Source organism: Macaca nemestrina, chromosome 14 (assembly GCF_043159975.1).
Source record: "Macaca nemestrina isolate mMacNem1 chromosome 14, mMacNem.hap1, whole genome shotgun sequence".
In the NCBI taxonomy this organism is placed as follows: Eukaryota; Metazoa; Chordata; class Mammalia; order Primates; family Cercopithecidae; genus Macaca; species Macaca nemestrina.
The window spans coordinates 106,614,326-106,628,470 of NC_092138.1; the positions used below are offsets into that span (position 1 = coordinate 106,614,326).

The window sequence follows — 14,145 nt, forward strand, 5'->3', positions numbered from 1 at the left end:
AGAATAAAAAAGAAGAGAAAAAGGGAGGGAGGAAGAGAGGAGAGAGGGGGAGAGAGAGAAGAAAAAAAGATTACTTACTCAATGCTTTGATGCATGTGACCAAGACCAAAATGATCACCCTCTCCAATTCAATACAGTATTAGCATGAGGACAAAAGGCATTTAAAAATCAATTTGGAGTTATTTCTAGTGGGGGTTGCCTAATCTTTGCAAGTTGAGGAATGAGAATATTCCCCAACGTTGAAAGGGCCCTCAAGTATTTTTCTCCTTTAAGCGGCAATCTAATTTTCACAGAGAATTCATTCGGTGTCATTGTTTTGGTTTTAGGTGTCTGTCCTGCCAGGCAGGGGCCATGCACAAGGGCTGCATCTATCTTGAAGTGTGCACAATGGCCTCTCTTGCGGCTCTCTCTCTCTGTTATTGATCCTTACAGATGCTCCAAAGCCCTTCCCCCACCTTTCTCCAAATCCCAACCCCCATTCTGAAAGATAGCTTAAGAAATAAGACTTCCTGCCTAGCGACTGGCAGGGCTGAAAGACCAGATTGTATGACTCCACAGATCAGGCCTGCCACAGTGAAAGCTTGAATAGAGTTAACCCTCTGTGAACTAAAACAAAACATTTGTATGCCCAGCTGTGACAAAGGTTAATTTAAATGGACAAGGGCCCAATATCTAAAACCAGGCAATGCTTTTTTTACAGTAGCATTTTCACTGGCCTCTTTTGTAAGCAGTTGATTTTGCCTCTTAAGCTTCCAAAAACCTCCTTCAACTGGGATAATTCATTTTGCTTTACTAGAATTTTCAATGAAAGATTCAGGTGAACAGTTTTAAATTCATTTCCTTATTTTATGAAAGTTCTTGTTTTGGTACCGTAAGTTATTTTCTGCAGTTGAATGGCTAAGAAAAACTGAAGTTTCAAAACTTAAATATGAACCAGGGGAGAACTTCCTGTGCAAAACTTTTTTCTCTTTCAGAGCTAGCGGACTACATATCACTAAGAGACTCAAGCTGGTCAAAAAAAAAAAAAAATCTAAATACTCCAGAGTCATTCCTTCTAAACTCATGTAATAACTGCTCTGGGACTCTGCCAGCTCCTAAACTCCTGTCCAATAGATCCAAAGCAAATCTTACTTCTTAAACTACTCCCTTTTGGAAAAGCTAGTATATCCAGGATAATTTAACAAAGAATTTCTGCGCATATTGGGAGAGGAGGCTGTTCAAGATAAGTAACAGGCCTTACATATAACTGGTATTTTCTACGAACTTTCTTTTGTTTCTGCTAACTTACACTAAAAACCAGTACTTCTGGTATATAAGGTGCTGGGGGACAACATATAAGGGAGGAAAGAAGCCCAAGGTTACTAAAAAGAATGCTATTATCAGAGGGGGTCCCACTTTCCTGGTTTGTGCATCCCCAGAGTGAGAACGAAACTGCAAAGCTGCCTATGGCAGATGTTAGCCATGCTGCAAGGGGCTGGGAAGCTTTCCCAGGACCAGCTATTTCGTAGGGTTAATGCCAGTCCTAGAAATTTATCAACTGCTTCAAAGAGTCGGGAACTCTTCTCAGCAGTGCTTGCCTTTAAGAAAATCAAACTCTTCGCAAACTCTTAGCTTGTACTTTATAAACATGGCAAAACTTTAATACTAAGATTCATCCATTTTATCTGTTCCTTCAGCTCTGTCTTTCCTGGCCTAAATAATAAAGTTATAGAAAAGTGGGGTTTCTCACGTAACTAGGAGACTATCCCAAATAAACAAGTTGTAACACTAGTGACTATTCATTACATATACACACATGCAGAAAATGTACCCATTTAAAAAGCAACCCACTTAAAAAGAAATTAGCAATGGCTTAGTCTTATATCCCAAACTGTAAAGTATAGAAGTTCCCCCACAGAGGATGAGGTTGCCTTATCAATGGCCTCATGACCCCAATTCTATCTATAATTAACGGTAGTAAATAAGGTTTTGGCAGATAGCGAACTGGATTAAGGAACTGAAAATATAAACAACTTCTGTCAAGAAATACACAGAACAATTTTTAATGTAAATTTTATCTACGTACTGAAACGTAAATTTAATTTTTTTCAAGTCACTATAAAATTTAAATGAATCCCCCTTCTTCTGCTCTTCATCAACCACAACAATGAATTCACTGCAGTTCTCTCTCTCAATTACTTTCTCCATTCCAAAACATTTACAGCCACTTGCTACATACATGAAAACTTTCTAGCTGAATTCTGCAAAGACACAAAAAAACAGTTGTCTGTGGACTGCCTCCCTTCTCCCTCAAGGCTATTTGCTCTAAACCTTCAAAGAAAATTTCTAACCCTTAGATTTGGGCCCCAGACTGTTCCTTACCTTCCCATGTCTCCATTTCATGCTTCTTGTAGTCTGTTGAAAAGTTCTATTGCAGCCATGAAGAAACAGAGATTACAGGACAAGTCCAGCTTGATGACTACCCTTCCGACACTTGGTCAATTTCTCTAAGCCGGGACTACGACAGTCATCCTCACAGGTCAGTTTACAAGCTGGTCATGTGATTACAAAGTTCAGGCTCTAAGGTCACAACGTGTATGGAGTTCGTTTATTACCAAAGGTTATCTAAGTGGAACTGATAGACTTATTTTCTTTAGTTAACAATACTGCTTAGCACGTCTTTCTGAAAACTATTATGGGAACCATTTCATGGGAAATTCTCTTCCAGTCTTATTTAAGCTAAGATCCTAAAATTAAAAGGCAGCATTTAAAAATAATTTATTTAAAAGGATTCTGGTATATGGGGTTTCTTTTCTTTTTTTTTTTTTTTCCAAGAGTTATTCTATGCTATAGTCTTCCGTACTGGATTAGAAAATTTAAAGCCAAAACCTTTGGCCTAAGGGAAAGACAAAACGGAAACTCAATGTTAGGTATGTAGGGTTTTTCTGGGGGGTATGGGGGACGTGCAGGAGTGGGATTCCCTGTTTTCTGTCATTATAATAAACAATGACAAGGCAAATTCCTCTAAGAAAATTAATACATAGAGCTAAGAGTTGTTTGCAGGGCTTACTTTAGCCCTTCATTTCCATGCTCTGGTTATCTATACTAGTTTGAAAGAATGCTCTGATTATACACATTAGTTTGGAGAAAGGAAACAGTCTGCAAAATCCTTTTACAAAGCAAAAGTTACTAATTTCACCACCCCCCATCCTCATCCTTAGCCAAAAGTTTACACCTTCAAACTAAGCTTCTTGCTTCATTCCCCTAAAACTCGGAAGATCTTAAACAACATCATGCTATAGCTTCCCTGATTCGTGAACCACACCAGCAGCATGCAGCAGAGTGTATAACACCAAGTGTGCACATACACACTCATACCTTACCACAGTACCCCAAAGGCTGGCAAATTGGAGCCACGTGCTAATGGCACATGATGTCAAACATTCAGCTAAACATTCAAGTATCAGGACACAATAAAAGCGCAAGTTCCACTAAGAAGGTGGAATGGCCCCAAGAGAAACTGATTCCTGAGGATAAATGTTTTTTAATTGTGTCAAATGGTTCATTCTATGAAATCTCCCCTCCCAATTTAGCTTTAGGAATAACTTAAAGGCTATGCACACTTTACAGCAGTATTCCAGAAAAAGGAGACCCTTCCTGGAGTAGGACTGGAATCTGTCACTTAGCAGCCATATAACTGAATGGCAAATATTGCTACTACCATTACTAGAGGGCTTTTCTAACCAATAGAGAGCATTAGGGTCATCTTACAAAGTAGGGCCTAAAGAGAAAGTGACCAATGATTTAGAGGAGGAAAAAGGCTACAATTTGTCTAAAAATAAATATTCTGCCACTGCCATGACACACTTTACTCCATCATAAATATACTGACCAGCTTTCCCACCCCCACCCCAACCCCATAGATTAATATTTTCTTCTTAGTCCCTGTGGATTGAATGTAGTTCTTAAATGATTTTAGTAAAGTGACTACAAATAGAATGAGGGTGGAAAAAATGGAAGGGGAAGGTCCAGAAGCAAAAAGCTACTCAATTGGAAACACTTAAAGGGCAGCTCTCTGTCTCCCTGAAGGATATGGATTTATTAGAAATATCTGTACACAACAGAGGTGTAGTAAGCCTCTGTGCTTTATTGCACCAACTTTTGGAGGACAAGATGAATAAGGAGCTATTAGTCTAATTTCTGCTACCAAGACTGAAGCAGATACCTTGATTTTCAAGATGAATCCAACTAGCAATCCTTGATGCACCCATAAGCCTGAGAACAAATCTTTAACATAGCTTAATGAGACAATTAAGTTTTATCTTTGGATATGGAGCCACATTTCTTCAGCACTGTCAGTCCCACAAGTTTTTTGAGAGCACTTTATAGACTCTACTGGGAGGAAGAGGGAAGAGAAGATGAACACACACCACAGTGCCCATGTGAATGCAAAAGATGAACTCTAAATCTTATTTATTTATTTAATTTTTTGAAACAGGACCTCACTCTGTCACACAGGTTGGAGTGCAGTGGCGCAATCGCGGCTCACTGCAGCCTCCACCTGGGCTCAAGAGATCCTCCCGCATAAGCCTCCCACATAGCTGGGACTACAGGGGACTACAAGCACGCACCACCATGCCTGGCTAATTTGTAAAAATGTTTTGTAGAGATTGGAGTCTATGTTGCCCCGGCTGGTCTTGAACTCCCGGGTTCAAGTGATCCACCTGCCTTAACCTCCCAAAGTGCTGGGATTACAGGCATGAGCAACCACACCTGGCCTAAACACTAATTTTTAACTGCGGCTCCAAGTAAGATTGTTTAGCTGGGGATGCGTGTGCACATCAGTAGTTCCAGCTGTTCAGGAGGCTGAGGCAGGAGGAAGGCTTGAAGCCAAGGGTTTGAGGCTGCAGTGCACTGATTGTGGCCTGTGAATAGTCACTGCACTCCAGCTTGGGCAACAGAGTGGACTCATCCCTATTTAAAAAAAAAATAAAAAAAAGAGAGAGAGAGAAGAAAAGTCATTTAAGATTAACAGAGCTACTGGAATTTATAAATGGGAAGAAGAGAGAAAACAGGAAATCAACATTTTCTACTTTTTAATACTGGCTTTGAAATGTGGAAAAAAAGTAGATGAACAAAATTATAAATCCAAACATACGTAGCATTTGCATACTGCAAATCTAATGGAGTCCAAGTTATTAGTTTTTAAATTCAGTTCTTTATATAACATCCTTCGTAAAAACGAAACCAAATAAAAACAATTCAAAAAGGAGGGGCAGGGTAAAATTAAAAAAAAAAAAAAAAGGGAAAGAGAGAAAAAAAATAAAATAATAAGATTTATTGTTTCTCCTCAGCATCTTCCTTGGTCTCCTCCTTCACCGAAAGAGCTTTTAGCTTTTCCGCCACTTTTTCGGCATGATCGTTTTTTGCCCGATCTTTTCTTTTCTCTCTCCAATCTCTTTCCTGCATTCTTCAAACTTTGTTTTGAATTTCTGTGCATTCTCAGCATTCAGGAAGCGGATGGCCAGCAGCTCTGGCTTGGGGCACTCGTCATTCCAGACTCAGGCATGGTCATTACCCACGTTGGGTTTCAGCTCCACCATTGGCGTGATGCAGCGGCGGGCACAGATCTTCCGGGTTTTGTCCCTCCTCATGAGGAGGTGGGTGGTTCCTTTCTCCTTGTGCTTCAGGAGCTTGACGTCACCAGTGGCTCGCTCCTTCCATTCAGGGAGATCGTTCTCTGAGGCAAATCACAGTTTCGCCCCCATTTTAAAAAGTTCCTCTTCGGCCGCGGGCGATGGCTAACTCCTGTAATCCCAGCACTCTGGCAGGCCGAGGCGGATAGATCACCTGAGGTCAGGAGTTTGAGACCAACCTCGTCAACATGGTGAAACCCCGTCTCTACTAAAAATACAAAAATGAGCTGGGTGTGGCGGCGGGCGCCTGAGGCAGGAGCAGAGATGGCGCCATTGCACTCCTGCCTGGGCGACAAAAGCGATACATCGTCTCAAAAAAAAAAAAAAGTTCCTCTTCATCTTCCCCCAGCGTTTTAAAATTTCTTGCTCAGGAAGAGAAACTATTGGCTCAAACTGAGGGTCATGGTTGGACTCGTCTGCATTCTCAATGGACGTATCCTGGTCCTCCTCAATGTCCTTGGCAGCCGCCATGAGGGCGCAGCGGCGGCGGCGGCGGCGGCTCGGCTGAGTCGGTCATCGCTGGCTCCGCGGCCTCTCGGCGACTACTCATAGCTCCTTCCCTCTGCGTCTGGCCACGGAGTCCAAATTATGAATGGCAGAACCTTAGTTAACCACCAAGAGGTTGTTTCCACTTTCATTTTAAAGATGGACAAGCTGAAGCTCAAAGAAAGGAAGAGGCAGGAGTCATCAGACCAATAGAGAAGAAAATCAAATATCCTAGTCCTCTATTCCACTAAACCACGTATCTTGAGGACAGGAAAAGGCAAAGCCTCTTTTGAGATGTTTAACACCATTCCCCATATGTTTATTCAAACAGACGCTCTCAAAGATGACTGCAGATTTTGAGGCTGAAGGGGTAATGTGAATTTAGTCCTTCAGGGTAAAACAAAAGACAGCAAATCTAGTGGCCACATGATCAGTAGAATCATTTCTGCCTTATTTGTTTTTAAGAACCCTTCAATGAATGTCTGATGCAAAGTGAAAGCCAGGTGACCATTTTCAAGGAGAGGGACTTGTATTCATTTTAGAAAATCAGGACCATGCAGCAAATGTTTAAAATTCCTTTTTAAACTTACAGAGGTTAAAACAAAAAACAAGAGCCCAAGATCTCTGGTTCTCATCTGTCAGATCCTTGATACAGACGTTCCCTATGGCAAGGGAAAGAGTAATTTAATTCACCTAAATAGGAATAATGAAATCACAGTCAAATGAAGTTCATATTATCTGGAACTAAGAAGCAAAGCTCCTGAAAGTGAAAAAAGAATGAGAGCAACAAAGAACATCCTTGGATACAATTTCCAGTTACACCTTCAACTCCTGGAGGTGGAAACAATTCATAGTTCAGGAAAAAACTCAAGAGTTGGAAGCTAAAATAAAATATTCCAGAAACCAGGTTTTAAAAATCCAGGTCTACAAACACTCATGGAGTGTCTCCTATTAGCTAGGCACTATGCTGGCTATGTTGACATAAAATAATATTATGTGATCCTTGCCCTAGAAACACTCATCATCTGCTGACCTCTCTAACCTTATTTCTCACCACTCCATACTAACTCACGTGGAGTGCACATAGACTAAACAGATAAATGACAGTATGTTAAGAGTACTGTAACTAAAGTGGGTAAGAAAAGTGTTAAAGAAACAAAGATGAAGAAGCAATTCATTAGAATAGACTGAGGTACCACAGGGCATTACATTTGAGCTGAACCTTGAAGTTCCACAGGCAGATAAGTAGGAAAGGTATTTCAAGACCTGAAGGAAGAAGGAGAAGGACTAAAGATGATCTCAAAAGATTCTGTAACGCCAATGCTATGTAAGAGTAATATGACTGGCTGTGGGGAAAGAAAAAAAAAAAAAAAGACTGTTACAGAGTGTGCTTTAAGAAAAAAAAAAAAAAAAGGCTGGGTGTGGTGGCTCACACCTGTAATCCCAGCACTTTGGGAGGCCGAGGCGGGTGGATTACCTGAGGTCAGGAGTTCGAGACCAGCCTGGCCAACATAGTGAAACACCGTCTCTACTAAAAATACAAAAATTAGCCAGGCGTGGTGGCACACGCCTGTAATCCCAGCTACTCGGGAGGCTGAGGCAGGAGAATTGTTTGAGCCCCGGAGACGGAGGCTGCAGTGAGCCAAGATCGCACCACTGCACTCCAGCTCGGCCGACAGAGTGAGACTCTGTCTCAAAACAGCAAACAAAACAAACAAACAAACAAAAAGACTGGCTGGGTGCGGTGGCTCACACCTGTAATCCCAATACTTTGGGAGGCCGAGCTGGGAGAATCACAAAGTCAGGAGATCAAGACCATCCTTGCTAACATGGTGAAACCCCGTCTCCACTAAAAATACAACAAATTAGCCAGGCGTGGTGGCGGGCGCCTGTAGTCCCAGCTACTCAGGAGGCTGAGGCAGGAGAATGGCGTGAACCTGGGAGGCGGAGCTTGCAGTGAGCCAAGATCACGCCACTGCACTCCAGCCTGGGCGACAGAGGGAGACTCTGTCTCAAAAAAAAAAAAAAAAAAACCAAAAACAAAAAAAGAAAAACAAGACTATTATAGAGTATGCTTATATAGGCTCAGCAAGATGGCTCACACCTGTAATCCCAGTACTTTGGGAGGCAGAGGTGTGTGGATCATTTGAGCCCAGGAGTTCAAGGCCAGCCTAGGAAACATAGCGAGACCCCTGTCTCTGTGAAAAATTAGCCAGTATGATGGCACACACCTGAAGCCCCAGCTATCCTAGCTGAGGTGGAAGGGTTGCTTGAGAGCCTGGGAGGTTGCAGTGAACTGTGATCATGCCACCCCACTCCAGCCTGGGCGGCAGAGCAAGATCCTGCCTCAAAAAAAAGAACAGCCTCATGTTAACAACCAAATGCAATATATGTACTTTTAGATCCTGATTTGAACCAAACAATTGTAAAAAGACATTTTTGGGACAATCCAGGAAATTTAAATATGTGTAAGACATTTAATTAGATAAGTTTCCTACCTCCAAACTGAGGAACCTGGAAAAGGTGAGCTTTTCCTCCATTTAAAATTTCTCACAATTCCCCAGTCAAGATTTTATCCATGAATTTTTAAAGTATCCCAATCAAGAACAGATTATAATATGAATAAATAAGTCCTTTTTGAATGAAAAGAAAACAAAGGAATCAGATACAGAGCATATAAATATAAATGCAGTCAACTATTGTGTCTCCTGAGAGGTCTAAACAAGTTGGGACTTAATCATCACATATGGCACCCATGACTGTTTACCTTCTTCTCAATTAAGACCCAGATTGGCCCAGAGATTAATGCAAATAAATACTCTAGCTCTGAACACAGCAACAGCTCAAACTGCTGTTAAGCAACATGTGAAGCTGAAGTAAAAAAAAGATCAAAGTTGTAAAAAGCAAGTCTCAAACTTGGGGCAGAGTAAATTGACAGGCTTTCTCCTTTGGTGCTGCTGTAAAGGTAGACCACTTGAAGGTTAGTTGTTTCCAAGCCAACTCTGGTTTCAGCCCTGACTTCTCTGGTTGTTTCATTTGTCCATACATCCATCTATGTGACCTAGAGACAATGTCAGATGACATAGGAAAAGACTTCTATCCAAAAAGAACTCAGTTCTATGTGAGAACTCTGGGAAAAGGCAAGATAAAATACCCCCAGTGAGTGTGGCATGATCTCATTGAGTCCCATCAGTGGTTCCCAGGAACCTAAGGTACAAAGGCCCACACTCCTAAGGCCCTCCCTCTATAACCCAGCTCTTCCCAACTTCTTCAGCTTCATTTCCCACCACTCCTTGTAAGTACCCATTACTCCAGCCATGCTGACCCACTTACTTATAGTGCAAATATTATACTAAGCTATTCTATTTGCCTGGAATAACTCTTCTCACTATTTCCTTATAGTTTCCACTCCCACTTACTAATCTTACTGGACTCAATTTAAAAATCCCCTCCTCTGTAAAATATTTTAAGACTCCATTCTCCCAGACTTAAAATCAGACAAAGTCAAATTGCACCCTTCTTCCACGTTGCCTGGATCCCTAAAATATACTACGACATTACTCATCAAGTAGTATTTTTATTTTACAATTCTATCCTTTCTTATTAATCTCATGTACTCCAAAGAGTCAAGCCCAGGGCTGTCTTCAGTTTAGTATATAAAAGGCTTTCATAATACGTTAAAGCAATTAGATGGCTCCTCGAGAGGTGTGTGTCTTGTGTGGGTGGGGTGCAGTTCTTCTGCTGAACTTCTTAATAGTGCATTCATATTCTTCTTCATTTTCACATTTTCTAACTCTTTCATCTTACCTCACAAAAGGTTTTTTCCCCTAGACAAACTCTACTTCAGAGTCTCCCATGTGTCAGGCCCTCTGTTAAATATACATTTTCTGATTTAGAAGCCTACCTGAGACTAAATCTTCCAACAATGAAGGGCTGGTACTGGTAGTCAAAGGTTCCTGATCAATATGTCATTTGCCGGGTTCCTGCATCAGTGTAGAACCACATGTTGCTGATGATCTTTTGATTAACATATATAACATATGTATCTGTCACTGGATTCCAAAATATGAGACCAAGGACTGTGCCCCATATTTTTGCCAACCAGTGTATCTCCAGTGCTTGAATATTTGTTGACTGAAGGAAGGAAGGAAGGAAGGAAGGAGTTGCTTCAGAGAGCAGCAACATAGGAAAGGGAGGGAAAAAACCCTTCAGGAATACAAATAGACCACCTTAGGCCAGCCATTCCTGCAAAGCCAAAACCAGTTTTCCCAGTCCCAATTCCAACTCCAGTAAATCCTACCCATACACAGATCTCTCCTCTAATTGAGGGATTGGCTGTAATAAATCTGACAAGATCAGTTCCAAACAGCAAGTGGCAATCCTACCTGCACCAATTCTATCCCTTTCTACTCTACTAAAAATTAAACTCTCTAAGGATAGGCACAGGTAAAAGGACAACAGGGGCTTATGCAGTCTTTCTTTAGGGTAGAACTTGGCTCCTGATGGCAAAGGAATCTATTTTTATCAAACAAGAAATAACGCACATAATCCCAATCTGAGTCAACTACACTCAGCAACTGAGCCTTATCCTAGGTCCTGGAGTCAGGAACTGCTCCCCTGAATCTCACATCCTGATATCCAACTGCCTCCTGGGCATCTCCACCTAGATGTATCCATCAATAAGCACCTCAGACAAGTCCAAACCTGTTTTCCTTTAAAAATCTTTTCCTCTTTCTGGGCTCCCTGTTCAGTGAAAGGCATCAACCACTCAAGCCAAAAACCTGGCACTCTTTCCATGGCTCCTTCCTCCTCTTTGACTACACCCACATACAACCTTGTCATAAATCCTGTCTTTTCTACCCCCTCAAAAGTAGCTGAATCAGCTACGCTGAAGAGGTATTTACTAAAAAAAGATGGGATAATTTGAGCATCACTTAAAAATTATTAAATAGGGCACAGTGGCTCACACCTGTAATCCCAGCACTTTGGGAGGCTGAGGTGGGTGGATCGTTTTGAGTCCAGGAGTTCAAGACCAGTCTGGGCAATATGGCAAAATCCCATCTCTACCAAAAATACAAAAAATTAGCTGGATGTGGTGGTGCACGCCTGTGGCCCCAGCAATTAAGGAAGCTGAGATGGGAGGATTGCTTCTTGAGCCCGGGAGGCAGAGGTTGCAGTGAGCAGAGATCGTGTCACTGCACTCCAGCCTGACTGACAGAGCAAGACCCTGTCTTGAAAAAAATAATAATTTTTAAAATGAAAAAAAATTAAGGGGAAAAATCAATATTTATCTTGCCTTTCCTAGATGAATTATACCACAGGGTAATAAACAGCTGTGGATAAATTTCTTTATAGAAGCATTCCAGCTGATAAATAAATGAGACATACTGGAATTAGAATAACACTGTGAAATAATAGATTCTAGATACCAATCATCAAATGCTGCTACATTACAAAAAGAGAGAACAAGACAGTACATATCTTGTGATGGAAGAACTCAACACCCCCATGAAGTAGTCTTGCCAAAAATGTTGGATCTGAAGGTTTGAAGTTGACTAAGTCTCTATATCCATCTTCTAAAATAAAAGAACTACAAAGTTCAAAAGAACACATTCATCTACATTACAAGGATGTAATCGGCAACATCTGGGTGTGGTAAATTCAACAAGACAAACCACCAGTGTATCTTAGAGGGCAAAAAAGATGGAGGAGAAATCTACAGATTAGGAAGACTAACCTGGGCAACAAAGTGAGATCCATCTTTACAAAAAATTTGCCAGGTGTAGTGATGCATGTACCTGTAGTCCCAGCTACTTGAGAGGTAGGAGTATCACTTGAGCCAGGAGTTCTAGGTTACACTGAGCTGTGATCATACCACTGTACTCCAGCCACTCCAGCCTGGATGACAGAGCGAGAGTGAGACCCTGTCTCTTAAAAACAAAAAACCCTCGCACCACTGCATTCCAGCCTGGGCAACAGAGCACGACTCTGTCTCAAAAAACAAAAGCAAAAAAACACCAAACAAACAAACCCCACACTTTTAAAGGATAAGGATACATGTTGGAATATTAACAAATGAAATAATGATACTTAATACTTGCTTCAAAATAAAGTGGAAAATGAATGGGTGGAAGTATGAGTGGGACAGTGTTAGCCATTGGATGATGGTTGTTGAGGCTGGTACATGGCTTCATTATACTACTTTGTATTTCTATTTTTGTTTTATAAAAATTAAAGCACACAAATAAATCTTGAATCCATCTATTTGTTTCTGTCATCACTCTCACAGTCTTGGCCACCACTATCTCCCATCTGGCTTATTTCAGTAGCTTCTTTCATGGGTATGTCTTGTTTGCTCCTTGCTTTTTCCTTTCTCTTTTTCTGCATCACCTTCCTGCAATCCATTCTCCATCCTGGCTGCAAAGACTCAAGTAAAACCATGCCAGTTCTACTTAAAACCTTTCACTGCCTTCAGAATAAAGCACCTTCCCAACCTCATAAGAGCCTTCCTCTCCCTTCTCCCTTCTCATATTCCCAATGCTCTCAGCAAATAGTGCTATTTGCAGTTTCCCAAATGCGCCTTTGCATGTAGTGTTACTTCTGCCTGGCTAGTTTCCATGAATTATTTAATTCTCAGCAAATTCAGGCATGACATCTTCTAAGAAATCTTCTGCTACTCTTCCCTGCCCTAAAGGTTCCAATTCTATGAATGTCCACTGTTTCATCCCTTTGTGTGCCTGCCTCCATGTGTCCATGGGTCTGTGAATATTCCAAGAATAAGGGACCAGGGTTTGATTCATTTTTGTATTCCTGGAATCTATCACAGAACACAGCAAAAACGGGTACTTGATATATGTCTGATGGATTAAAAAAAAAAAAAAAAGGCCTCGGCTTCCAAGAAATCCATCATTCTACAGAAGGAGCTAAATAAAATAAGGGGCAGCCTGGAATTACATACTTAGGAGTCAAACTTGGTATCAAATAGCAACTATACAACATGCATTAATTTTGTAAACTTGGGCAAGGCACTTCAGTTCTCCTAAGTCTGTTAAATGGGAACAGTGATTCTTCAGGGTTATTGATAAATAAGTATACAGTTCAAAGCAACTAAAATTATCTTTAACAACACAACCCTATGTTCACATGACAGTGAGATAATTTAACAAACTCCAAGAACACAGGGTATGTGCCATCACCCACTGGCAGCTCCTCTGAACCCAAAGGCCATGGGCACCTCTTGTCAATAGGAACCTATCTCTGCTTGGTAAACTGAGGAAAGGGGATACTGCTTCCTTGCTACTTTCTAAGTTCCTGTTCCCTCTCTGTATATAGTCACTCATCTTTCTCTTTGGTGAATCCTGAAATATTATTCAATCCTGGACTTTGGAACTCAAGTTTTTGTTAGTTTAACCTTTAAACATGTTGAGTAAAGGGAATGGGTATCAGAGATTAGGATACACACTCCAGCACAAGGGACAATAAAACTTCATGCTGCTCCTGGACATCCTGGAACTGCAACTCAGGCCCCATTCTCTCAAGCTCAGGACTTTTTATTTTTTCTTTTATAGAAAGATAGAATAAGCTGGGCATGGTAGCATATCCCTATGGTCCCAGCCACTCAGGAGGCTGAGGCAGAAAGGTCACTTGAGCCTAGGAGTTCTGGGCTATAGTACGCTATGCCAATCCGGTGTTCCACACCAAGTTCATCTTCAATACGGTGATCTCCCAGGAGCCGGGGACCACCAGGTTGCATAAGGCGGGATGAACTGGCCTAGGTCAGAAATGGAGCAGCTTAAAACTCCCATACTGATCAGAAGTGGGATTGTGCCTGTCAGTAGCCACTGGATTCCAGCCTGGGCAACACAGTGAGACCCCATCTCTTTAAAATTAATAAATAGGAAGATAGAATAAAAGAGAGGTTCAGCAAACAAATTCTAGGGTTAAATCGAGTTTCAAATTTTGGATCCTGTAAATTTACTAGCTA

General features: G+C 41.3%; 1 protein-coding gene and 1 pseudogene across 7 annotated transcripts in view; both read right to left on the reverse strand.

Moving 5' to 3' along the window:
• The window catches only part of LOC105463909 (nuclear receptor subfamily 6 group A member 1), a 259,220-nt gene that overhangs the window by 77,996 nt on the left and 167,079 nt on the right, over nt 1-14,145 (reverse strand). The window contains exon 1 of one of the 7 annotated variants that reach the window (XM_011711333.3): nt 2,362-2,518. The exons of the other annotated variants lie outside the window; for them this stretch is intronic. Within the exon in view, the coding sequence (XP_011709635.1) occupies nt 2,362-2,377 (16 nt within the window). The 5' untranslated portion in view covers nt 2,378-2,518. Of the gene's footprint in view, nt 1-2,361; nt 2,519-14,145 lie in introns of those variants that run through there. 7 annotated transcript variants of the gene reach the window in all.
• On the reverse strand, nt 2,703-8,188 carry LOC105463908 (ran-specific GTPase-activating protein-like; annotated as a pseudogene).